The following is a 23,800-nucleotide window of genomic DNA, read 5'->3' as shown; positions in this document are numbered from 1 at the left end:
AATCATATTAGTTCTTGAGCTCGTGATGAATTCACTGACTGTGATTTTCTCTCTGTTTGGTAATTTTGATTATTATGGGAAATTAGAGGAGGAAGATGAAGAAAACTGTTGGGTTTATTCAGTTTTGGCCTAGGAAAGTTATATCTGATCATATTAGTCAAGGTGTTAAAGTCCCAGGAAAGTTGACTCCTCTGGGTTGGAGTGCCTGTTATGATTTTGATTAGTGTCGTTATGCGATATGGTAACCGTAATCTTCGGCATGCAGGTGAAAATGGAAGCCAAGCTCAAGTCTGTTACGGCGACGCTGTATCTTTGTTTCCTCTTGTTTCCCTTGGAGTTGTGCGCATCCAATGATGGATTGCTCCGTGTTGGACTGAAAAAGAGGAAGTTTGATCAGAATAACCGCGTTGCTGCCAACCTTCAGTCCAAGAATGGAGATGCTGTGAGGGCTGTTGTCCAGAAATATAATCTCCGTGGAGCTTTGGGAGATGACCAGGACATTGATATTGTGTCTCTCAAGAACTACATGGATGCGCAGTACTTTGGGGAGATTGGTATTGGCACTCCGCCTCAGAAGTTCACTGTGATCTTTGATACTGGTAGCTCGAACTTGTGGGTGCCTTCATCTAAATGTTATTTCTCGGTGAGTCTCTATTGTTAAGCTTGTTGGCGATTGAGTTTCCTCGTTGTATGTTGTGACTCAGGAGACAACCAGACATCTTATGCATGTTTTGTATGTGTGCAGATTGCCTGCTATTTACATCCAAAGTATAAATCAAGCAGTTCAAGCACCTACAGCAAAAATGGTATGTTTCTTTAGTACCTTTTTCTTTTAGATCAGGTGTATATGCATATATGTTTTTGAAGAACATTGGCATCGATGACAGTATATTTTCTGGTTGTTTTTGCTGTGCAGGTAAACCTGCAGCAATCCAATATGGAACTGGCGCAATCTCTGGCTTCTTCAGTGGAGACCACGTTACAGTTGGTGATCTCGTTGTGGCAGATCAGGTAAATCTAAATTCAGTATCTAGCACTTTTAGCTTCTTTTGGATTGTATATTTACTGATGCATGTAATTAATTTCAGGAATTTATTGAGGCAACCAAGGAGCCTGGCATCACATTTTTGGTGGCAAAGTTTGATGGCATACTTGGCCTTGGATTTCAAGAAATTTCAGTTGGAAATGCTGTTCCTGTGTGGTATTTCCCATCGCTTATTCTGTTAACTTGAGTTGCTATGCTGTTTATTTATCCTGTTGGTTGTGTACTCCATCCAATCAAGACGGATATTCATGGTATATGAATTACAGATAGTTCTTTGTCCAAGAGTTTGACTTCAGGAGTTCTACAGGTACAACATGGTCAAGCAGGGTCTTGTTAAGGAATCTGTTTTCTCGTTCTGGTTTAATCGCCATGCTGACGAAGAGGAAGGAGGTGAACTTGTTTTTGGTGGTGTAGATCCTAATCATTATGTTGGAGAGCACACATATGTTCCTGTTACACAGAAAGGCTATTGGCAGGTTCGTATTTCAAATTTGTATAATTGTTAAACAACTATTGGAGTTCAAACTTGTAATTGGCAGGTTGCAGTCAATATCAGTGTTCTACTAAAGATCCTAATGTTTCCCACTGTGATGGTGTTATTTCAGTTTGGCATGGGTGATGTTTTGATTGATGGTCAAACAACTGGTAAGGGAGTTGTTTTTATGATTATTGTTACACATTAATACGTTTGTAAGATTGTATTAGTCTGACTTCGGAGTAATTACAGGATTTTGTGCTGGCGGCTGTTCGGCAATTGCTGATTCTGGAACTTCTCTGTTGGTTGGCCCAACGGTATGTCTTCATGTATCTGTGTCATCCTGTTAGTTCTAAAGTTCATTCTTAGTGATAATAGCTTCATTTTGCTTGCTGTTCGCTCTTTTCTGCATTTTTGAATGGAAATTCAGCATCTCATCTGTTGTTTTCTATATTCACGCGACACCAATAACTATGTTCTTGCTCTATCCTCAAGCCACCCTGAAGTTACCGTTGCTTTTCTTCTGCATTGTATTATGGTCTGTTGTTGTTTCCTCATCAGTTTGTTAGAAGTTTATTCTGGTAACTACTCTGCCCACATGAGGAATTCTCGACTTTGAGCTGGTGCTCAGTGGTTGCTCTATTATTATGCTTTCGATGGCAGGAAGATAAAGTTTTCTGTTTTCTCCTATTCTGCTTTGCAGTTGTTTTGTTTGGTTGCTTATTTTTGTGGCAGCATGATGTGTAAAAAAACATAATTTTGGTTGTCATTGAAACTTTTTTGTTGTTGTTCCTTCCTTCAACGTGTTGCGTGTTCCTTGTTTTCTTGTTAAGAGACTAGTTTATGGATGCATTGAAACTGCGATTTTTTTTGGTCAAGAGAGCATAACTGTTGTTGTAGAATCTGGATGATATTAGCCTGATGTATATGGTTCTGTTGACTTCGATATAGTATGTTCTTTAACTTATTATTAAACATATACTTCCATAATTTTAAATTAGTTGTTTTTATGTTGTTAACAGACAATTATTACTGAACTCAACCATGCTATTGGAGCAACCGGGATCGTAAGTCAAGAGTGCAAGACTGTGGTTGCAGAATATGGTGATACCATAATAAAGATGATTTTGGCAAAGGTGACACATTTTTCCTGATATGCTAAGCCAGTAAACCTTTTTGATTTTACAACTTCTGTGGAGAGTTAAGGGCTTACCCATAATTCTTATACAAGTATTTATCTTCAATTGTGGCAGGACCAACCACAGAAAATCTGTTCTCAGATTGGATTATGCACATTTGATGGGACTCACGGTGTGAGGTTGGACCCAATTTACTTCTTGTTGCTTACCTGTTTGGAATAAGTTCTTGTCAAGGGGTTAGCCTCTTTATAAATGTATTAGTGTATTAATTTATGAATCTATTCAATCACCTTACTTTATTTTCTAATTATGCACTCTAATAATGTGATCGTAATCAGTGTCGGGATTGAGAGTGTTGTGGACAAGTCCTCTGCTGGCTTATCTGATGCAATGTGTTCTGCCTGTGAGATGACTGTTGTATGGATGCAAAATCAGCTCAAGCAGAATCAAACACAGGATCGCATACTTGACTATGTGAACCAGGTGAAGCACCTCTAGCATCTCATGTCTCTCTTTAGATTGCAGTTTATTGGCTTCCTCATACTCATGGTCATAAGGTTGTTATTGCAGCTCTGTGATCGGCTGCCTAGCCCAATGGGAGAATCTGCTGTTGATTGTGCCGGTTTGTCTTCCATGCCTAGTGTATCTTTCACAATTGGTGGCAAACAATTTGATCTTGCCCCTGAACAGGTCAGTCATATATTTATACATGTATTACAGTTTCTCAAGACCAGTTTGTATTTCGTGTCTCATGTGATAGAAGATCAAAAGTTCACTGCTTTGCTGACTTTATTACTGATCATGGTATACTTTTCCCTTTTTGATGGAGAACAGTACGTACTCAAAGTAGGTGAGGGAGAGGTAGCACAATGCATCAGTGGATTTACTGCTTTGGATGTCCCACCTCCTCGTGGACCACTCTGGTATAGTCCACCACCCTTCAGTTATCTTTATCTTTTTACTTGTGTCTATAGCTCTATATAGCCTTGAATACCACCTCTGCAGCTCTGTTGTTCTTTCGAACTTTGGGTTTGCCTTATCAGTGTCAACTTCTAATTAATCCCTCGTCTTATTTACGACAGGATTTTGGGAGATGTGTTCATGGGTCAGTATCATACTGTATTTGACTTCGGCAATGAGAGAATTGGATTTGCAGAAGCTGCATAGACAAAGCATATACAGTTCAGCATGTTGCACTGCTGTGCCGCTTTTACAATGGCTGTTTCCTAGGTCTTTTGAGTTTGTGAAAAAAGTAAAACTTATCTAGTACTGGAAGCAACAGTAGTGAATGGGTGCATATCTGTATATATTAGTCCATCTGTCTGGCTGTTTAGTATTGTCTGAAGATTGCTCGTGAATTAAGAAAGTGAATCCTTCTGTATAAACTTTGTTGCTTGTGTAGTGTTCAGAAGAAAATAACATATTTCCGTTGGTTTCTTTAAAGCGATGTGTTGTTGAATGTTTAACAGGGTCGACATCTCCATGCGTTAGGCAGGTTCCACTAGGTAGTGTTCGATTCCATCAAATAGCAACAGTCTACAAACCAACCTTGGGTATACAAAAATCTCGTATAAGGCTATATAAGCTCCTATTCTCAGGAATACTATCTGCATGAAGTTAGCAAACGTCGGTTTCTTTCCTAAAGATTAAATGGTCTCTGTTGGCTTGTTCCAACTGGGGGCGTCGTGTTGACTTGGATGCATCAGAACTGTGTTTCTTCTTGTTCAAATTTTGCTTCATAAGGTTCATTTATGTGGTATTATTGTGTCTACATGTTCATTATGTCCAGAACACTTGCAGGGCGCACAGGCACAAATCTGGGACGCAATTAATCACATCGGTAATATTTTGTATCCAAGCTCGTAAATAGCCGCGGTTGTATTCCACATGGTGTGTCTGAAATCGCAGGCAAAATGTGACGAAGGCTCATATGCAAATGTGTGGTTGCGACTGCGAACTCACAAGAGACTTGGTAATTATGCCTGTCTGTGCACACAGCCAGCTTAGGACAACGAAATGTCACTGCCAAAGTGGTGATCCGTTTGCTTCTACACCACGCAATGTTGTGATTAAGATTCAGTCCCTTATTTCATTATGACCCAAAAGAATTTCTACCCCGACCATGAAGCTTTTGTGCATGTACATTTTGCCTAACTGAGCTGTACTCAGATCATTTCCAAAATGGCTTGGGCGGTTGGTTGGTTGGTCTCTTTTACATACTTAGGAAAAGAGAGGTGGGGAAGGGGTTGGGTTGGTCTTTGGTTCTAAGTCTAGTCTGTGTACAACTATGCTGTTGTAGCTGTAAAGGGTTGGGTGCTTGGTTTGTGTTCGATGCTTGGCCTCAGCTGCACCATGCCACCAAAAAGGGTTGTCTTGCACCGACAGGCAAGGAGGGGTTAACCACTCCTTGAAGCATATTCAATTCCTTCTTGATGGCATTCCTTCACCTTGAGGTTCCATTATGCCACTTTCGTTCACTAATGGGGAAGGAACTTGAATTCCACATTGGCTAGACTAGAATATCTACTTTAGTAGTTGGAAAGTGATACTACTAGAATCCGATATAGTTCAAATCTCCATGCATAAAAGCTTAGGGCCGCGTAGAGCTTCTGAGGAGGGACTTGTCCCATGTCAAATGGTATCAAACAAATCACTATCATGAAGAAAATCTTCCTACGATGGCCGTTCCCATTTCCCATCAAATAAATGGGATTAATCCTCAGATTTTATGCCGACTACCACGATGTCCTTCACTTTCTTCATTCGACATGCCTACAAATTTAACCTGATTGAAGACTCTATTGTATTACGACTTCTAACAAAACATTAGCAGACGTGACATACATAAATCGAGAAGTACGTAATAATTGTTCGATTCGTAGTTGCATAAAAAAGAGTTTTGTTATCCAAAGCAAAAGATAACAAGAAAATGGCTGCGCTAGACGGGTTGTAAATTGGAAACATTGAACCCCGCATTGGTATGAGATTGGTTTCATTTGCAGTCTTATTTAGCTTTGCTTTGGATTCCTTCCTTGAAAAGGTAACGTCCTTGTTAGTTTATAAACCTTTCTACAATGGTCACAATACGTTACCTGTCTGATTGGATGCATATACCGTTTAGAACATGAATGTTCGATTCTCCCATTGACAAGTATTGTGCTAATTTTCCTCTCAAGTTTCCTAGGGTCCCCGGAAAAGATACTTGTTAGCTTTCAATCAAGATCAACCAGCCCACCATATAAGATAAGAATATAACACTCACTATTAACTCATCCTTTCCATTATCCTTTGTGCAAAAACTCAACCAAAAATTGTAACACCGACACTGTACTTAACTCGATCGTCAACACTCACCGATCTCGATCATATTTTACAAAATCAGCCTCGAATATGAACTACGATATACACACACACAAAAGACTGTAGTACATCTCGAGTTTACATCATCGATCAAACAAAGAATTGATCAAACACACGAGGTCAAAACTCAACCTACCATCTAGACTAACCTTCGTCAAACCGAAGAAAGTTTCACCAATTTCTACTTTGTCCATTCTTAAGTGTGAACTCGATTGTCTTCTCCTATTCAAACCAAGAGAAAAAAAAAAGGAATTCAAAGGAAGCGCGTTGAAAGAGGGACGCATCTAATCTTAGAAAATAAGTGCTTTTGGCGCCGCAAAAAAATCACTTGGCAAATAAGCACCACAGTAATTTGCTTTTAATCTGTTAATCTCGGCATGTGCCACTTAAACACTTTCATGTGTCGCCATGTGGTTGGCTTTATTACAACCCCAAGTAACTGCGCTCCCGGACGGCTAGAGCTGTCAAGCTCCTCTCTCCTTTTGACACATGTCTCTCTTCCCACCCCCTTAAACAGCTTGACATTTTGGATTAATAGTTTATACTTTGGATTATTACTTTTTGGACCTACCCCAAATGACCCCCCAATGTCTTATATATAAAACGTTCCATAGTGCAACCATTTCATACCAATTTCAGTTTCCAATACCATACAAACCAACACCAACAAAGCCCCCCAAAATGGAGTGGACAAGAGGTCCGATCATCGGTCGCGGCTCCACCGCCGCTGTTTCTCTCGCTACCGGAGCCGTCTCCGGTGAGGTATTCGCGGTGAAGTCGGCCGAGCTTTCGCGGTCGATGTTCTTGCGGAAGGAGCAGTGTTTTCTATCTAAGCTGAGCTCTCCGCATGTGGTCAAGTACTTGGGTTGTGATGTTAGTAATGAGCAGAATGAGCCTATGTACAATCTTTTCATGGAGTACGTACCGGGCGGTACGCTTTCCGACGTGATTCGACGACAAGGAAAGCAGCTCGAGGAGGGTGTGATCCGATCATATACGCAGCAGATTGTGCAGGGTCTGGAGTATCTTCATTCCAATGGGTTGGCACATTGTGACATTAAGAGCCAGAACATTTTGGTGGCCGAAGAGAGTGGGAAGATCAAAATTGCTGATCTGGGCTGTGCTAAGTTGGTGCATGAAGCGCCCACGTCGCCATTTTCCGGCACGCCGGTGTTCATGGCGCCGGAGGTGGCGAGGGGAGAGGAGCAGGGCTTTGAAGCTGATATATGGGCACTTGGGTGTACATTGATTGAGATGGCCACCGGTGGCAGTAGCCCCTGGCCGGAGGTAAGTGACCCTGTTTCTGCTCTCTACCGGATTGGATTCTCCGGTGACTTGCCGGAGTTTCCGAAGTGGCTTTCGAAAGAGGGTAAGGATTTCTTGAGCAATTGCTTAACGAAATGCCCAAGAGAGAGGTGGACAGCTAAGGAGCTTCTCGAGCATCCATTTCTTAAAGACTGCTCAATGGTGTCTACGAGCTTGAGCTCATCTCCTATTAGTGTGTTGGATCAAGGCCTCTGGGATTCATTTGAAGTCTTTGAAGTTATTCCTCCACAGAAATTTGTTTGTCAAAGCATTTGTTCCGGTTCTTCCCCACAAGAAAGGATCAAGATGTTGATTGGAGGAACTTGTTCTACATTTTCAGATACTCCCAATTGGGAATTTGATGAGAACTGGTTCACTGTTAGAAGCAATGGCGATGAGGATATAGAAGCCTTATTGAAGAACAACAATGCCACAGTTGCTATCTCAGAGCAGCAATCTATGGAGGCAACTGTTACATTAGATATGGATGTCGATGAGGAACTTCACAGTTCAATATGTGATGATGAAGAATTAGCTCTTGAAGGTTTTGTAGAATCTAACAGTAGAATTGGTAGCGACGGAGAATTTATAATCTCATACATTGTTACAGACGATTCTTTTGTAAACAATCTTGATATTGAACAAGATACTCGGAATTATTCTTTTTTTCACTCCCGTTTTTATCATTCATGTTTTGATTTTTCCGGCCAAACTGTGGTGCTTATATTCCTCTTGTTAATGTCTTCTCTGTTTTCTGCTAGTTTTGATACAATGCGACATGACAGATCAATTTCTCTATAGACTAAAATAATGTGAAAGGTGAAGGGTGAAAATGTGAAATGCATCACTCTTGGACTTGGTGACAACGGCCTCCGCCTCTTATTCACCATTAACCGGTTAATACTGAGGCAGGTTTAACGCGTAAGCGAGTTCATTGCTCCATCGAACTATAATTTCTTTTAATTGTGTTTCAATATTAAGGTTGGTGTTTAAATGAAATGTACGTATTATGAAAAAATTAAAAAAAATGTACGTCTCATAGTGATTTAGATTTAGTTTGTCAATATTTCTCAATCTCTCGAGTTAAGTAACCATTACCCATGATTTGGATCTACCTAAACTTTTTCACCTCCCTTGGCATCTTAAGCCATCTCTCCACACAAGTGAGGAGAAGTAGCTGTCAATTGAGTCCTGTCATAACCAAAAGGAGAAACAAGACCAGCTGTCTCTTAACTCTCTTATCTAGCCTGTAAGCATATTCCTCTCTTCTTGTTTATATCCCCCCTAATCTTGGAAAGATTCAGATTAGTTTATCAGATTATCAATCTGCACCTAAATTTCTCCATGCCTAACTACCCTTTTTGTTTCCATCATTACCAACCTTTGTGATCTAATTAAACAAATTGTGTGGTTAATTTACATCATTTTAATCTCAGGAACATATGGTGCTCGAAGAAGACAGTATCATATGGCTCATTAGGCATTTACTGACATGCATGTGAAGGGTTAAATGCATTAGCTGTATGTCAAGGCAGGGCCATATTGCTCTCTGTAATTCCTCTGATTTTGCCAGTGAAGCAATCGCAACCGGTGTTTTTTCCTCTTCTTTTTCTTTTTTTTGATGGGAAAAATAGAAACCTCTTCACTTTTCATGCAAAAGTTCTTACATGTTCCGAATTCGATATCAAACATGTAGGCATTAGTCTTAATTGCTTAATTATAGCTATAATACCGACGCGTCCGAGTATTAGTATTCCGAGTATTCCGAGCATGTAAGATGTTGCCGTCTTTATGGGGCGTTTATACAAGTCTTATGCATTGACTTGACGTAGAGGTCAATTTAGTTAAATTATATTGACTTGCTCCTCTCTTTGATCAGTTGATGAAGCTTCCATGATGTGTGAACCAAAGAGACTTTTGTTTGTTCCTCTCGCCCTATTCCATATTTATATTTCAATTATTATGGTAGGTGTGAGTTATGCACTCCTACTCGACCAGATTAATGCAAGTTTGATCCTCTGATTTCTTCTACATTCAGGTACATGAATCTGTAGTTCTGTACAACCAAAAAAATACTGTGCTACCAGATGTTCATAGATTTTTACTCATAATTAGCTAGTGTAATGAACCAGCAGATTTTCTGACATTATAATTATGTCCAGCTAGCTAATATATTGTTGGATCTAAGGACAATAAGACATGCAGACCTGTATGAGGCAACCGCTTTAAATTTGGGATTTCAGCCTTGAAGTACTTTTTTTTAGCATTGAAGCAGTTAGTGGCTCTAATTTTGAGTTGTTTTGTATGTCATATAGCTAAAGAGCTACAATTATACCTAACCTTATAGAATTCTGAAGAATTCTAGCTAGTCGTAGGTGGATCATATTATCAAAGTAATTGCTAAGATAACCAAGTAATTTAACATTTTCATGCAAATTAGTACATAATTCCAACTGTAGACACATGAAATTTAATGAAGTAAATTATCTTCATTAAATAACTAAATCGACCAAGAGCCCGAAAAAATTACACATGTGGCCCAAAAGTCAATAAAGTTAGTGCGGATCCGAATAAAACTTGCGTCAGCACATAAATGGATGATCATATTCAAAACTACGTGATTCCGACTTAAATCGGAAATTCAATGTCGTTGGCGATTCGAAATGGTAATCGGACATTTGATTAAATTAATAAATTCTTTAACGGTTATAATTAATCAATTATTTGAAACTGTTTAATTTAGTTATGAGAATAACTAATTTTAAATTCATTATAAAATACATATTGATTTAATTATACAATTAAAGAAAAAATATTATTTTAGTGTCATTAAAATATTCTATAAAATAGAAGCCTTGACACTATAAATACCTTTTCCAACATGAAGAGAATGTAGACTTGAGAAGAAGAGAGAAAATCACTTGAGCAAGATCACTCTCGAGAAATCTCGAAGTCTCTCAAGTCCACAAAGAATCATCAAGCTATCAAATAGCTCGTTCTTCATCAAATCCAAATCCAAACTCAATCCCACGAAGAATCATCAAGCTACCAAATCGCTAGTTCTTCATTAAATCTAAATCCAAACTTAAGCCCACGAAAAATCATCAAGCTATCAAATCGCTTGTTCTTCATCAAATCCAAATCCAAACTCAAATTCTCAAGATCAAGTGCATGTCACCCTTGAGCCAAGTTACATACGGAGATAGAATCAGAAAAGTTCACAAAGATTGTAACATCGCGCTTAAGACTCTGTGTTTCTTAAGACTCTGTGTTTCTTCTTCTTCTTCTTCTTCTTCTTCTTCTTCTTCTTCTTCTTCTTCTTCTTCTTCTTCTTCTTCTTCTTCTTCTTCTTCTTCTTCTTCTTCTTCTTCTTCTTCTTCTTCTTCTTCTTCTTCTTCTATTCTGATGCATGAATAGCTAGATGATGATACTGTATGTGTACAGTATACCTATATGTACGGTACAATTGTATGCATGGTTATACATGAGCTAAAGAGCAACAAAACCTACTCATTTGGCGGCAAATTTAAATCAAGTCTAACAATTTAAGTAGGAGTTCTATAAATAATGCATGCCTGGATCGGAGTATATATATGTTCATTATGATCGAATAGCTTCTGCATGGTTAATTATATAGAGGATCGTTTCTCGTACCAGTGTTATCGGGACTGGGGAGTTGAGTTGTTTTCCCATCGATCGTGGTCTGAATGCTACTTTATTAAGCCACACAGGCAGCAAAGACAATAATATACAGGGAGATCAAATTAAAGTATTCGAAGGAACAAAACGAAGCAAAGTAACAACAAGAACGACACATCAAGGAAATGAAATGAAGCTACAGATAATGAGCAGACCAAGGTTAACGAATAACGATAACAAGAAGAGACACGGCAAGAAGTTAAACTTGGGACGCTAATTGGCATGGTTTCAATTTGTTCATCAATTACAGAGCATTGCTTCAAAACAAAACAATCGACGTACGTAACTACGTAATGAATTCGAGAAGAGTTTGACGACTGGTATTATTGTTCAGTTGGCTAGTAATGAATTCAACTAGTTTTTTTTTAATAATCAAAACAGACTATAAACAAAGTCAACCTATGTATAGCGTCAACTAACCTCCAACCCATGCATGAATCGTTCTAAACCAAATTAAAGTATATACAGGAGACTTCGAATTGGAGGGTCAACACCAATACGTACGTATGTACATGCATATAAACCTTAAAGTTTTCACGTACAAAATTTTCCATCGTTGTTCACTCTTCAATAACAAATAAATGTCAACTTAGATTAAACTTAATTAGATATAAGTATTGAAACACTCGAAGAGTAATTATATTACTCAATAATGTGGTAAATATGCACGCGGTGAAATAAGAAAATACTATTTAGGCATAAATGTCAATTTGCACCCCAAACTTAGCTGAAATTGTCAATTTGCACCCAGAACTTGCATTTGAGTCAATTTACCTTCCAAACTTGGTAAAAATTGCCGATTTACACCCCGAACTTGTATTTGAGTCAATTTACCTCCTAAACTTGGTAAAAATTGCCGATTTGCACCCCATCCGTTAAATTTAACTGTTTCTATCCAATTTTGCGTCACATGTCATGCATTTAAGGGGTAATATTGTCATTATATATTTATTCATATTGAATAATGAAATAAATTAATAAAATTACTTAAGAGGAACACTTGCTACAATGTTTTTTTTCGAAACATGTTATTGATTTATATATTTATTATTTTATGTGATATGGTATGTTAAAAGATATTAGAAAAAAATATAAATAAATAAATACATTGAAAATTAAAAATAAATGTGTGTTCCGAGAGAATTACTATTTTACCATTGTGTGTGTCTTAGCCTTATTAAGTTTCCTGTTAGAGATAGATTCGCATCTCTGTAATAGATTATGACTCCGAATCCTATGGGATTGTGGTTATGTAATGCCTATATGTTGGCCTCATTATCAATCAATAAACGGTTACGTTCTGTTCTATTACGTCGTTATTATTCTCGTTTTGTTCATCCTCCAACAATGTGTACATATAAAAATATATTTATACACAACACACTATATTTGAATGGGTGGGTATATTGAATATATAATTCAAAGTAGGGTTAAGTAGGTAGAAAAAAAGATGTAAATAAATAATTTGATTAACAAAATAATCCTCATTTTAAAGAATATTTTTATTTTTTTTAAGAAAAATATAAATAGAAAATGGCAACATTACCCCTCATGTGCATGACATGTGCACAAAATTGGATAAAAACAGTTAAATTTAACGGATGTGGTGCAAATCGGCAATTTTTACCAAATTTAGGAGGTAAATTGACTTAAATACAAGTTCGGAGTGTAAATCGGCAATTTTTACCAAGTTTAGGTGGTAAATTGAGTCAAATGCAAGTTCAGGGTGCAAATTGACAATTTCAGCCAAGTTTGAGGTGCAAATCGGCATTTATGCCTATTATTTAAATAGAAAATAATTTAGCGATGTTGTAGGAGAATCATCTCCTATTCATATTTGGTGTATCTTGTCCTAATTAATATAGCATAGTAAGATAAGAAATGTTAGTTATTCCCTGATTCATCAGGATCTTTGTTGTAATGCTTATATATAAGGCTCTATGTTATCAATAAAATCATAATTATTTCTCCCGAATTCATTCTACTGTTTCAAGCGGTACAATATAGCGTCAAATTTGGCACCATAATCATATGTGGCATGCATTGTCAGCTTGCCACGTCAGTAATTAAAATAATTACAAATTTTCATTTTAAATAATTATTGTTGTTAGATTAACAATGATATAATTGTTTTTTCATTTATAAATAACATTTTATGATTATTTTAATTACTGACAAGTCAATATGACATGGCATGCCACATAAAATTATGGCGCCGAGTCTGACATCATATTATGGCGCCCTAGCAGTGCTCTATTTAAATATGAGTAGCCAATCAGAAATGAACCAAGTAAAAAATAGATCATTAATATTAAAAATGTATGCCACGTGGACTATGTACAGAGTACATAAAATAATTTTTCTCGAAACTAGTTATGATTTAGGGTTTGCGGTAATTATACGTACCAGAAACATACTTGATAGGACTATATCACTGATCAAGTATATATCTAATTATCTATATAATTATACGTAGTCATTAGTCAATGTACACACATATATTAAGTTCATGACCCAAACATATACAAAATTATAAAATGTGGTCAGTGCATGGAATTTAGACGTACTTTATTTTCAAGTGTTTCGATCTGTGCCGATCCATCGATCTATCCATTCAACTTCCCTAGAAATGTAAAGAAATGTGATGAATTCAAGTGTCCATATATAATATATGTACGTTGTTTATGTTTGGGAGTTGACCGAGTCGCATAACGATGTCCATGGTATATCATCTGGAAAGTTATGTTTGGATCAAAGGAAGAGGGTTTATTCACTGCACTGGGAAATGAGTCCAGATAGTATATCTGTTTGTAGTTGGTTGTGATCAAAGCTATTTGAACAGGAAAGTTCTCCAAGCTATTTGAAAATCATCCTTTGGTTGACTGCTACTTCACAGTTGCACGCCCCTGGTGGCCGACACCAGTCCCTCGGCTACCAGAACATGAAGCAAATCCTATTGTTCTTGCGAGGATATATGGATTGAACTTGAGAGCTAGCGAGGATTGATCAATGATGGAGTGCTTGTACGTTTGTGTTTAATTAAGTTATCTGTGTTTCATTTGCAAAGAAAATAATGAACCTAAACTGAATTTGTCTCTGGTGATATCCCATAACGTATGTAAAATTGAATTTTCTTTAGAAATTAAACTGCACCCAAATCAGTATTGAAACAAGAAAATTTGCAAGCACATCAATTCAGCAACCCCATTCTTTTATTATAGCAAGTAACGTAAATATTTGTTTTTAGCGTGTAATATATTGTTGCCATCTATATCCACATGTAACAATGCGTATATACAACCTACATTTACATCTGACATGTACTTAATATAGTACCATATATTCCGACGAACTTCATGTCTTTTTTATCACTGGTGCAGTACCGTCCCTGCTGGTTTTCCTGATCCGGCTTTGCTCGTCGCATTCCATTTTCAGTTCGTCTTGCCTGTATTTTCTAAGTCGATAGAGCTCTTTGATATAGTAGTGCAGCCTATCTATCATAAGTGCCAAGAATAAGGCAAACCCTGAAGTACGAAATCGAAAACAATTGACAAAATAGACTTGTTAGTAGCAAGAAAAAGATGCGTAATCAGACTATAATTCGTGTAATAAAAATCGAACTCATAAATTATGACGAGCATATATGACAGAAAATTAAGATGGTCTTTCTAAATTCCAAACTGATATACACCCGAGTGTTATATGCATGAGAATGTTTCTAATGATTTGATTCATAAAAAATAAAATAAAATGCAATTAGTGGAAAGAAAAATTTATGAGAGATTATATGATCGATTCACCTATAAGAGATGCTTCTAATAAGCAGTGTGCCATAAGAACCTCGTCAGTTGGATTAACAAAGCCTGCATCTGTTGATGAGCGTTTCTTATGAACATTGAACACACTGTATATGGTGGAGCTAAAGAAGACGAGAATGGTTCCTCCCACACTCTTCGCCACCAACGGCCCTCGTCCCTGCTTCGAACGATCCAATCCCATGAGCACCAACTGCCTCAAAGGGCTTCTAAACAGAAGACTCAGAATCAATACCATTTCGGCAAACACGACTGTAAATAAAACTTGAATCATTTTGCAGATCGAAATGGCCGGTGTGCAATTAACCGGAAGCAAAGATCAGTTAGTTTAGTATCTTGTTTGTTGGAATGGTTTTACAAACATGATCTGATGCAGATATTGAAACTTTAAGTTCTGAAATCCAATCTTGTGATCGAGGTAACCTTTGAATCATGCTAATTGGTTCTACATTTTAGATTCCTTTCTCCAAACTTATGGTTATGTCAAAGAATTATACTTTCTAACACCACATGAGGAAGGAATGGAATGACTTCCTCGTATTATTTTCATGTATCCCATAATTTGGATGCGCCTGTGTTGGCGTAGACTTATGCCGGGCTATAATTAGCACTGAAATCAGCATAACTAAGCCAAAGCGAAGCTCGAACTTGCAACACCGGCATGTAGACAGCCACACTAGCGTCCTCACGCGAGCTCCGAATACGGCTCCAAAAAACACCTTTAGATGGAGCAAGTCGCACATGGGAAATGAATGCTTGGCTCACCTTTATTCAACTATTAAAGGTCAAGCCATTTACCATTTCAAGTAAGCAAACTGGACTACTCACTGTTATTCTGTCAAAATTACCATTCGTCTGAATTAAGCATCAGATAGTTGAAGACCACGCCGTCGTAGTATCTACTCTAACGGGCTGTGTTATTTGTGAAGAAAGAATAGTATGGAGCATAGCGCAGTATAGATTAGTTTAGTGGAATGAACTACTTCGCCGTAGTACACTGCATTAACAGATTGATAACTTATTAAAGTTATTAATTAAAACTCACCTAGAAGCTAGCTTGAGTAGGAAACAAAAAATATCTATTCTGGCTGCTCCCATTTCGCTCGCCGCTACTTTCCTCAGGAATGAGTTAACCCTATTGCTGAACTTTAAAACATCCGGAAGTGTATTGATAGAACAGCGCTAAGGCCAAACTCCAACAAAGAAGTCAATTGACAGATGGAAGCCCAACGTTAATATTTGACAGCCCAAACTCTATTCCAACAATAGAGTCCTCTCCACCGTGTAATTGACATCAGGCACTCTCATGTCAAATTTGACATTGTAGTCCGAACGAGTCATTCTTTTTTTATTCCCTCTTCTCTCCCCTCCTCTCCCATCTGAAGACTACATCTTCTCTTCTTCGACCCAATACTTAGAAACTAATTAGCAAAGAGAAAAACAACAACACCCACTTCCTAGCCAATTTCTTGGGTTTTTTCAAGAACAATAAGCAGATCGAGAAGAGGATGATGATGGGTATAATTGGGTTTGATAGCTATGGGGTAGCAGAGAAGATAATTGGGTTATTTAAATCTTGGGTTAATGAGGGAAGAGAAATTTGGGTTGTGGCGTGATTTGAGAGGAATGATGGCTTGTGAAGATCATTGAAGTTCCTCAATTTCTATTGCCGGTTAACAGATCAAATGGAAAGAGGGATAAATCAAGCCAATTTAATAGAGCAAACTCAACAGAGTGAAGATGATGACATGAGGATGACCTGGAGATGATTGAAGAACCACACTTTTCACCAACTCTATTGCATGATCTGTGAAATCAAAAGGGTTGAAGGAGATGATGATGATCTGATTAAACTTGTATCTGTCTCTGAGAGATGGGAGAAAAAATACTTAAAAAGAAGATACGAATGAAGAACAAATTAGGTTGTAAAAAAATCAAAAATGAAATAGAAGAGGATATTTTTATATATAATTTTGACATAGATTTTAACAGTTTTATTGAAGTAAATTTGGTATAACAATGTCAGATTTCAAACTTGTCAACTAAGATGTCAAATTTGAATTTTGACAGAGCAATTTGACACTCTTGTTGGAGATGCGGATGATGACGATCGATTGGCGCCTTAAAAATCAAATTGAAAGTGTCGCATAAAACTCCTTTTCAAAAAATAAAAAATAAAAACTCACTTTTGGATACAGCTGAAGGACAATGGCAACGTAGTAATATTGACAAAACAAGGTGGTAAAACGGTAAAATCAGATATCACCAGTACAAAAGCTCCAGTATAGACTTCAGAAGTAGTACTGCTACTCTCAGACACAGAGAGACTGCAATGGAGGCGCCGCCATTTGCTTCGTCTACAAAACCAGTGCCGTTCCGATCAGCCTCTCCTTCTCCGTCCTCTATTCTCCTTCGCCGCGCTCATCTCCCTCTCAATTTCCGTCGGCCTTCTCGAAGCTTCGCCGTCCGCGCCTCCGCCGCTAGTAACGATTCAGGTCCTTCATCTCTCTCTCTCTCTCTCTCTCTCTATCTCTCTCTCTTGTGATATTCGGATTCCGATTAATCTGAGAATTGAATTGGTTTTGGTTTCAGTGGTGACTCTGCTCGATTACGGCGCCGGCAATGTTCGGAGTGTCCGCAACGCCATTCGCCGACTCGGCTTCCAAGTCAAAGATGTAAGTTTCTCCTTGATTTTGTACTCAATTTTACATTTTCAACTGTTCCTTATTAAATGTGACTCTGAATTTTTGTATCATTTGAGTTTTGTTGTTTTGAATTCTTTAGTTTTAGCAAGGACTAGTAATTTTGTAGCATTTTTGCGTTTTGTAATGTCTTTGTGAAATTGTTTAATTGTGATGTTAAGTTGATGGTTTTGGGTTTTGAATTTACTCGAGTGAAATTGGGTTTTTCATGAACTGTATTTGTTTTATTAATGAATTATGGAAATGTAGGTCCAAACTGCCAAGGATATTCTGAATGCCGACCGCCTAATCTTTCCTGGTGTGGGGGCTTTCGCTGCGGCCATGGATGTGTTGAGCAAGGACGGGTATGTTTTTCTCGTTTTCTCTTTGCTCTTACTTTGCGTGAATTCTATGAGGGTATCAATTGCTTGTATGGTTTACTTAAATGGATTCCTAGTAAAGAAAGGAAAGCCGTGATAAGAATGTAAAATAGCCAGTGGACCAAGTAGTATGCTAGGAATTTGTGTTGTTTAGAAACTCAAATGGTATCTAGCGTCGTATTTTGTTTATTTATGTAAAACGAGCAACATTTACCCTAATGGATTTGCTACAATCAAACAAGAAGAGAAGACTTCAGAATCTATATTGTGGAAAAAAAAATTTAAGCCCTTCTAATGTGTTTCAGGTTGGCTGAAGCGCTCATTGAATATATTGAAAATGATCGGCCATTTCTAGGCATTTGTCTTGGACTTCAGCTCCTCTTTGAATCCAGTGAGGAGAAGGGACATGGTCAGTGCTTGATGCCTCTATGTTTCAGTAAATATTTGTTTCAAATTTTGTAGCTATCATTTGCTTGATAGTTTAAGGATATTTAAGAAATTCGTTGGATTTGACAATAAGGGTAGAAAAGTTATAAAAACTGTAAGAACCCCGGATATAGGTATTTAAAAAGCACCAATTTTTTACTTTTTGCCACAGTACTTTTATCTTTATTATTTATGATTGACGGTGAAAGGTATTGTAATGTATATGTTTTTGACCTTGTTCAAAGTTGGACTGACAATATGCATTATATTTCAGTGAGTGGTCTTGGCTTGATACCTGGAGTAGTTGGGCGTTTTGACTCATCAAATGGTGTCAGAGTGCCACATATCGGGTGGAATGCTTTGCAGATTAAAAAGGACTCATCAATTTTGGATGATGTTGGAACCCGTCACGTCTATTTCGTTCACTCTTACAGAGCGATGCCAGTATGTCTTATTCCCTTTCCTTTTGCTACAGAATGAACAGTTCTAAGTGATGCCTACTTCATTTGTACACTATGCATAACTTGATATATTGGGCCCGACAATTTTCTATATAAATTTCAGTCAGATGATAACAAAGAATGGGTTTCATCTACCTGCAACTATGGTGACAATTTCATTGCATCAGTTAGAAGAGGAAATGTACATGCAGTTCAATTCCACCCCGAAAAGAGTGGAGGCAAGATATCCTTTGCTCTGTCTTGTTTGTTAATGGTTTTCAATTTTTTGGAAATTAGAGTGATCTTCCACATTTTTTTTCTTTTATTACTAGGGAGCATATAACATTTACAGAACGTTGGACCTTTGAAAAACCTTCTAGAATTCTGATTATGTCATGAGGAAAAAGAATGACGATCAAGTGTAAAACCCAATAAACTCTGCGTATAATGAAGGAAATAAAAACTGAAAATTTAAAACTTGAGCTTCATAGTCATCGTTATTGTTTCCCCATTCCAAGGATCAAGCGAAAAGTCTGAGATCGTGAGATCTTTTTCTAATTTTATTTGCGTTGTAATTCTTGGCACAAAAGAGCTCTTAAATTTAATGCAATCTTTACATAGAACTGCTGCAATATTATTAATATCAATATGTGAAAATGATTTTGTAGATGTTGGCCTTTCCGTGTTGAGAAGATTTCTCTATCCAAACGCACCCTTAGAGAAGGTAACCTCTACCTCTAAACTGTTTCTTATATATAGACAACTCAATCAACCATCTAACAATCTGAGAGTTCTTGCGAAGACAGAAGCCCACTGAAGGGAAGGCTTCCAAACATGCAAAGAGAGTAAGTCCAAATCAAAAGATCAGAGCTCTGATAGTCATATACCTCATTGTTTTTTACATACCTTGCAGGTTCTCCCTGACTTCTGTTGTGTATGCCAGGTTATTGCTTGTCTGGATGTCAGAACGAATGACAAAGGAGATCTTGTTGTAACCAAAGGAGACCAGTATGATGTAAGAGAGCATACAAAAGAGAATGAGGTATCGCAAGAACTCTTGACTGCATTCTTGTATCTTCTGGGTGGTTCTTTGAACCTGATTTGTGCCCAATGTCACACTTAAAAGACACAATTATACAGTATGATATCATAAACTGGTTCTATTGACTGCATTCTTGCATCATTTAGGTGGTTCTTTGAACCTGTTTTGTGGGCATGAACGATTAACGTCAAAAAAAAACATAATTGATATCATAAGCTAGTTTTATAGCCCCACAGCGCCGACTCATGGATCTTGCTTTCATTCTTTATTTTCTTCAAACACATGTAGGTCGTTGTCCTTTTTCCCTCTTACAATACATAAAGGACCCTAGATGACATAAAGAGAAAGAATAACATTTGTTGATGATGATGTCAATTGAAAAACACAAATGTGTACTTGTCGCAATGTTGTTGGTGCTCTGGTTATATAAAGCCTGTGAAAGCCATGTTGGGCATCTATTTACAGTCTGGATATGGTTCAAATTATTCATTATGCCATTGAAGTAGCTCCTGTTTGCTGATCAGAATCTTTGATAGGTGAGAGAACTTGGCAAGCCTGTGGAGCTTGCTGGACAGTATTACACAGATGGAGCTGATGAGGTATACCATGCCTACTTGAGGGTGGACATATATGTAGCTTTACACCCAATCAAGTGATAATAATTTATACAAAATAGCTATTGTGCTGTGCTTGAGATCTTAGTCTCGAATTGCAGGTCAGCTTTCTGAATATTACCGGTTTCCGAGACTTCCCTTTGGGTGACTTGCCTATGCTAAAGGTTTATATTCTCAATGTGTATCTCAATTTTTCAATTTTCACAGGAAATAATATTATAATTTAATGTTGTGATATTACACTTCAAGGATTTTCTTATTCCTTATTTACTTGCTTTGTTTTGTAGGTATTGAGATATGCATCAGAAAATGTTTTCGTGCCATTAACAGTAGGAGGCGGAATAAGAGATTTTACTGATGCAACTGGCAGGTATTGTCATGGGAACTCTAATTTGTTTGGCCAATTTTTGTTTCCATGTTTGCAACTATCTACTGTTGTTGTTGTTTTTTTTTCCAGTGATAAATCTATAGCTCCATCAAAATTTATATGAACAGTCAAACATAGTATGGACATAAGTTTTATGAGTTAGTACTTTCTTTTTTCAGGCACTATACTAGCTTGGAAGTTGCTTCAGAATATTTTAGATGTGGGGCTGATAAGATCTCTATTGGAAGTGATGCTGTTTATGCTGCAGAAGAATATTTAAGAACTGGAGTATGCAATAATTTTCATATCATATTCTAATTTGCATGTATGCACAAAACTGAGCGATGCTCTCTGATACTTCTCAACTGTTTTTTAGGTGAAAAGTGGAAAAAGTAGCTTAGAGCAGATATCTAGGGTTTACGGTAATCAGGTAATTTCTTGTCTGGTTTTAAATGCATGCATACTCGTAATTCTGTTGATCTGATGAGATGATCTGCACAGTTTCACAACATGGTTTAAGAATACAAATAGTTCAGTTTTCTGCAATTTATATCCATTCCTGTCCTTGTTGATCATTTCCTTGGCTTCTGGTTTCTGTGTTATTTCAAGAATTAATTTTTGTTCTAATAACATTGGTAACTAGGATAAAATAAGAAGAAACGTTTTTGCTTAGTGTGGCTTTAAAATTTCCAACTTTTGTAAATGTTCAATCTGCCGAAGTGTTTTTTTTTTTTTTTCAGTATACTTTGAATTGTCTTTAAGTTTGTTGTACTGTGTGTACAGGCTGTGGTTGTAAGCATTGATCCTTGCAGAGTGTACGTCAAAAATCAAAATGATGTAAAATTCAAAACTACAAGATTATCAAACCCAGGTAAGAAGACAATTTTGATTCTGTTCTCCTTTTTGTTTCTTGGATTGGCTGTTTATCTTTTTATGCATGTACAACCTTCTTTCTGGCTGGCTAATTTCATAGAAATTTGTGTAATATAATTTCAGGTCCAAACGGTGAAGAATATGCTTGGTATCAGTGTACAGTAAGTATTATTTGCTTTCTTTACCTGTTTTTATGGTTAAAAGTAAAACATCATATATATTGTTTATTTTTCTGGAACAAAGGAAAAGAAATGCATCTGGCATAAAATCACACATTTTAAATTTTGGAGCATGCATGCATGCCATGCCATGGATTTACTTTGTGCAACTTGTGTGGATCAAGTCCATGGGGAGAACATGCTTTCTCCATGTATAGAAAGTTTGCTTGGCACTAGATATTTCAGGTCTAATATAAATAGTTGATTTACCAAAACATTTCCGCATGGTTAACTGGTTATAGAGTTTCAGTTTATAAGAAACATGAGCTTAGAGAAACTTGTGTCATCCACATTCACGTCACATTTTTCTTTCATCTCTTACCTGTATTATACTATCAAATTAGCAGTTTTTCTGTGCTTTTGATATAATTTGTTGAACATGCCAATCAGGATATTTTTCATTAGATGCAATTGATGTTTGCCATCTCTCCATTTCAAGGTCTTTATGTATTTTAACATATCATCTGATGTTTGTTCTTAAGATTAAAGGTGGCCGGGAAGGCAGACCAATTGGAGCTTATGAGCTTGCAAAAGCAGTTGAGGAGCTTGGAGCTGGAGAAATTCTGCTAAACTGCATTGATTGTGATGGTAAAGTTTATTGTTTGCACTCCTTATGCAAAGCATTAATATGAGAAGTGCGAGAGAAAGTTGTCGATTCATTTATTTACTGGTTTGTTAAGTTTTTTTTGAGTCCCATCCAACACACAATCCGTCAGAATCTGAGATTATGCAACATTTTTGAAGTTTATTGTGTGTTCACAACTTTATTATGTTCACGAAAGCATTGATATACTTCATTCAGTTCATTGTGTTCTCCATTTCTTATTCAAACTAGTTGGTTGGAGCAAGTTATAAATTAACTCCTTTCTGATTTTCAGGTCAAGGGAAGGGATTTGATATAGATTTAGTAAAGCTGATCTCTGATGCTGTCACCATTCCCGTGATTGCAAGTAGTGGTGCTGGTACTGTTGAACACTTCTCAGAGGTTTTCACGAAAACAAATGCATCTGCTGCCCTTGCTGCTGGGATTTTCCATCGCAAGGAGGTAATATTTGCCTTTTACGAGATTTGTTTCAAAGCTTCTGTTTTCATTTGAACACGCTCACCCTATTACCGTTGCAGGTGCCAATTCATTCTGTAAAGGAGCACTTGCTAAAGGAAGGCATAGAAGTCAGAATCTGAACTGATAATATGTAGTCTTGAGTCAAGACTGAAGACCATGTATCTGAAAACGGAAAAAATGGAAAGATGTTAAACCTGTCACTGGTGAGCAAGAAATTTTGAACTCTTTGACCAAAACATGTCCTTATCAGATCAATTTTGTAGCAGGCTTTGATATTTAATATCCTTGAAATTATTTGATTATGGTAACTGGCTAACTGCAGTTTATTGCCTGAGACGAAATTTGTTATGTAGTCTCTGTTCTTTCCTGTATGATTTTGGTAAATTATTAGAAGTTTTTTTATTGTTAGCTAGTAGTTCTATATCAGTGAGCATGCCGTTGTTCTGACTTCTATCTTGTACCATTATATGACTTGCGTCTATATCTATTCCGCATTTTAAAATCAGTACCAGACTACCAGTTAAGGTTCTTAGCGTCTTCACTTGAGTCAATTTGTATGATTATTTTAGTCAGTTTGGTAATCAGGGTTTCTTGTGGACAAAGGAGTAGGTTATTACTTGACATCTTAATATTGTGATGTTAATACAGTAATACATTACTGTCTTTCGCACATGTTTATTCATATACAGCTCCATTTATTTTCCCTTCCAGAATTAGTATGATACACGTGATCCTCATCTTAAGCAAATTGGCCAGGAAATGCTGCATGCATTTGTAGCGAAAGATGAAAAGGACTAATGGAGATGCACCAATCTCGTAGGCTCTTTTTAACTAAAGAAGAATTGGAAAGATGAGGCT

At 37.2% G+C, this 23,800-nt stretch overlaps 4 protein-coding genes across 4 annotated transcripts; 3 read left to right on the top strand and 1 right to left on the bottom strand.

The window, feature by feature from the left end:
* Window positions 1–259: 259 nt before the first annotated feature.
* On the top strand, window positions 260–4,102 carry LOC126786097 (aspartic proteinase A1-like). The gene is made up of 13 exons (XM_050511809.1): window positions 260–643; window positions 746–806; window positions 917–1,011; window positions 1,089–1,201; window positions 1,353–1,521; window positions 1,651–1,690; window positions 1,773–1,837; window positions 2,543–2,656; window positions 2,774–2,838; window positions 2,998–3,142; window positions 3,230–3,349; window positions 3,494–3,582; window positions 3,742–4,102. The coding sequence occupies exons 1-13, from the start codon at window positions 260–262 to the stop codon at window positions 3,824–3,826; spliced, it is 1,545 nt and encodes a 514-aa protein (XP_050367766.1). The 3' UTR covers window positions 3,827–4,102.
* Window positions 4,103–6,665: 2,563 nt separating this feature from the next.
* Window positions 6,666–8,135, top strand: LOC126787139 (mitogen-activated protein kinase kinase kinase 18-like). The gene is given in 2 exon segments (XM_050513066.1): window positions 6,666–8,086; window positions 8,088–8,135. Coding segments are annotated over 2 exon segments (1,434 nt in total). The 5' UTR covers window positions 6,666–6,700.
* Window positions 8,136–14,323: 6,188 nt separating this feature from the next.
* On the bottom strand, window positions 14,324–15,153 carry LOC126788772 (uncharacterized). The gene is made up of 2 exons (XM_050514783.1): window positions 14,824–15,153; window positions 14,324–14,547 (listed from the first exon to the last, which is right to left on the bottom strand). The coding sequence occupies exons 1-2, from the start codon at window positions 15,110–15,112 to the stop codon at window positions 14,378–14,380; spliced, it is 459 nt and encodes a 152-aa protein (XP_050370740.1). The 5' UTR covers window positions 15,113–15,153; the 3' UTR covers window positions 14,324–14,377.
* Window positions 15,154–17,161: 2,008 nt separating this feature from the next.
* On the top strand, window positions 17,162–23,363 carry LOC126785993 (imidazole glycerol phosphate synthase hisHF, chloroplastic). The gene is made up of 19 exons (XM_050511691.1): window positions 17,162–17,333; window positions 17,431–17,513; window positions 17,790–17,884; window positions 18,205–18,308; window positions 18,600–18,769; window positions 18,890–19,004; window positions 19,434–19,489; window positions 19,572–19,610; window positions 19,709–19,807; window positions 20,344–20,406; window positions 20,523–20,585; window positions 20,709–20,791; window positions 20,968–21,076; window positions 21,165–21,218; window positions 21,572–21,659; window positions 21,785–21,822; window positions 22,362–22,467; window positions 22,758–22,924; window positions 23,002–23,363. The coding sequence occupies exons 1-19, from the start codon at window positions 17,171–17,173 to the stop codon at window positions 23,059–23,061; spliced, it is 1,755 nt and encodes a 584-aa protein (XP_050367648.1). The 5' UTR covers window positions 17,162–17,170; the 3' UTR covers window positions 23,062–23,363.
* Window positions 23,364–23,800: the final 437 nt, after the last annotated feature.

This window comes from Argentina anserina, chromosome 3 (assembly GCF_933775445.1).
Source record: "Argentina anserina chromosome 3, drPotAnse1.1, whole genome shotgun sequence".
Classification (NCBI taxonomy): Eukaryota; Viridiplantae; Streptophyta; class Magnoliopsida; order Rosales; family Rosaceae; genus Argentina; species Argentina anserina.
Note: the sequence above shows the minus strand (reverse complement) of the source record. Positions and strands in the feature narration are given on the sequence as shown.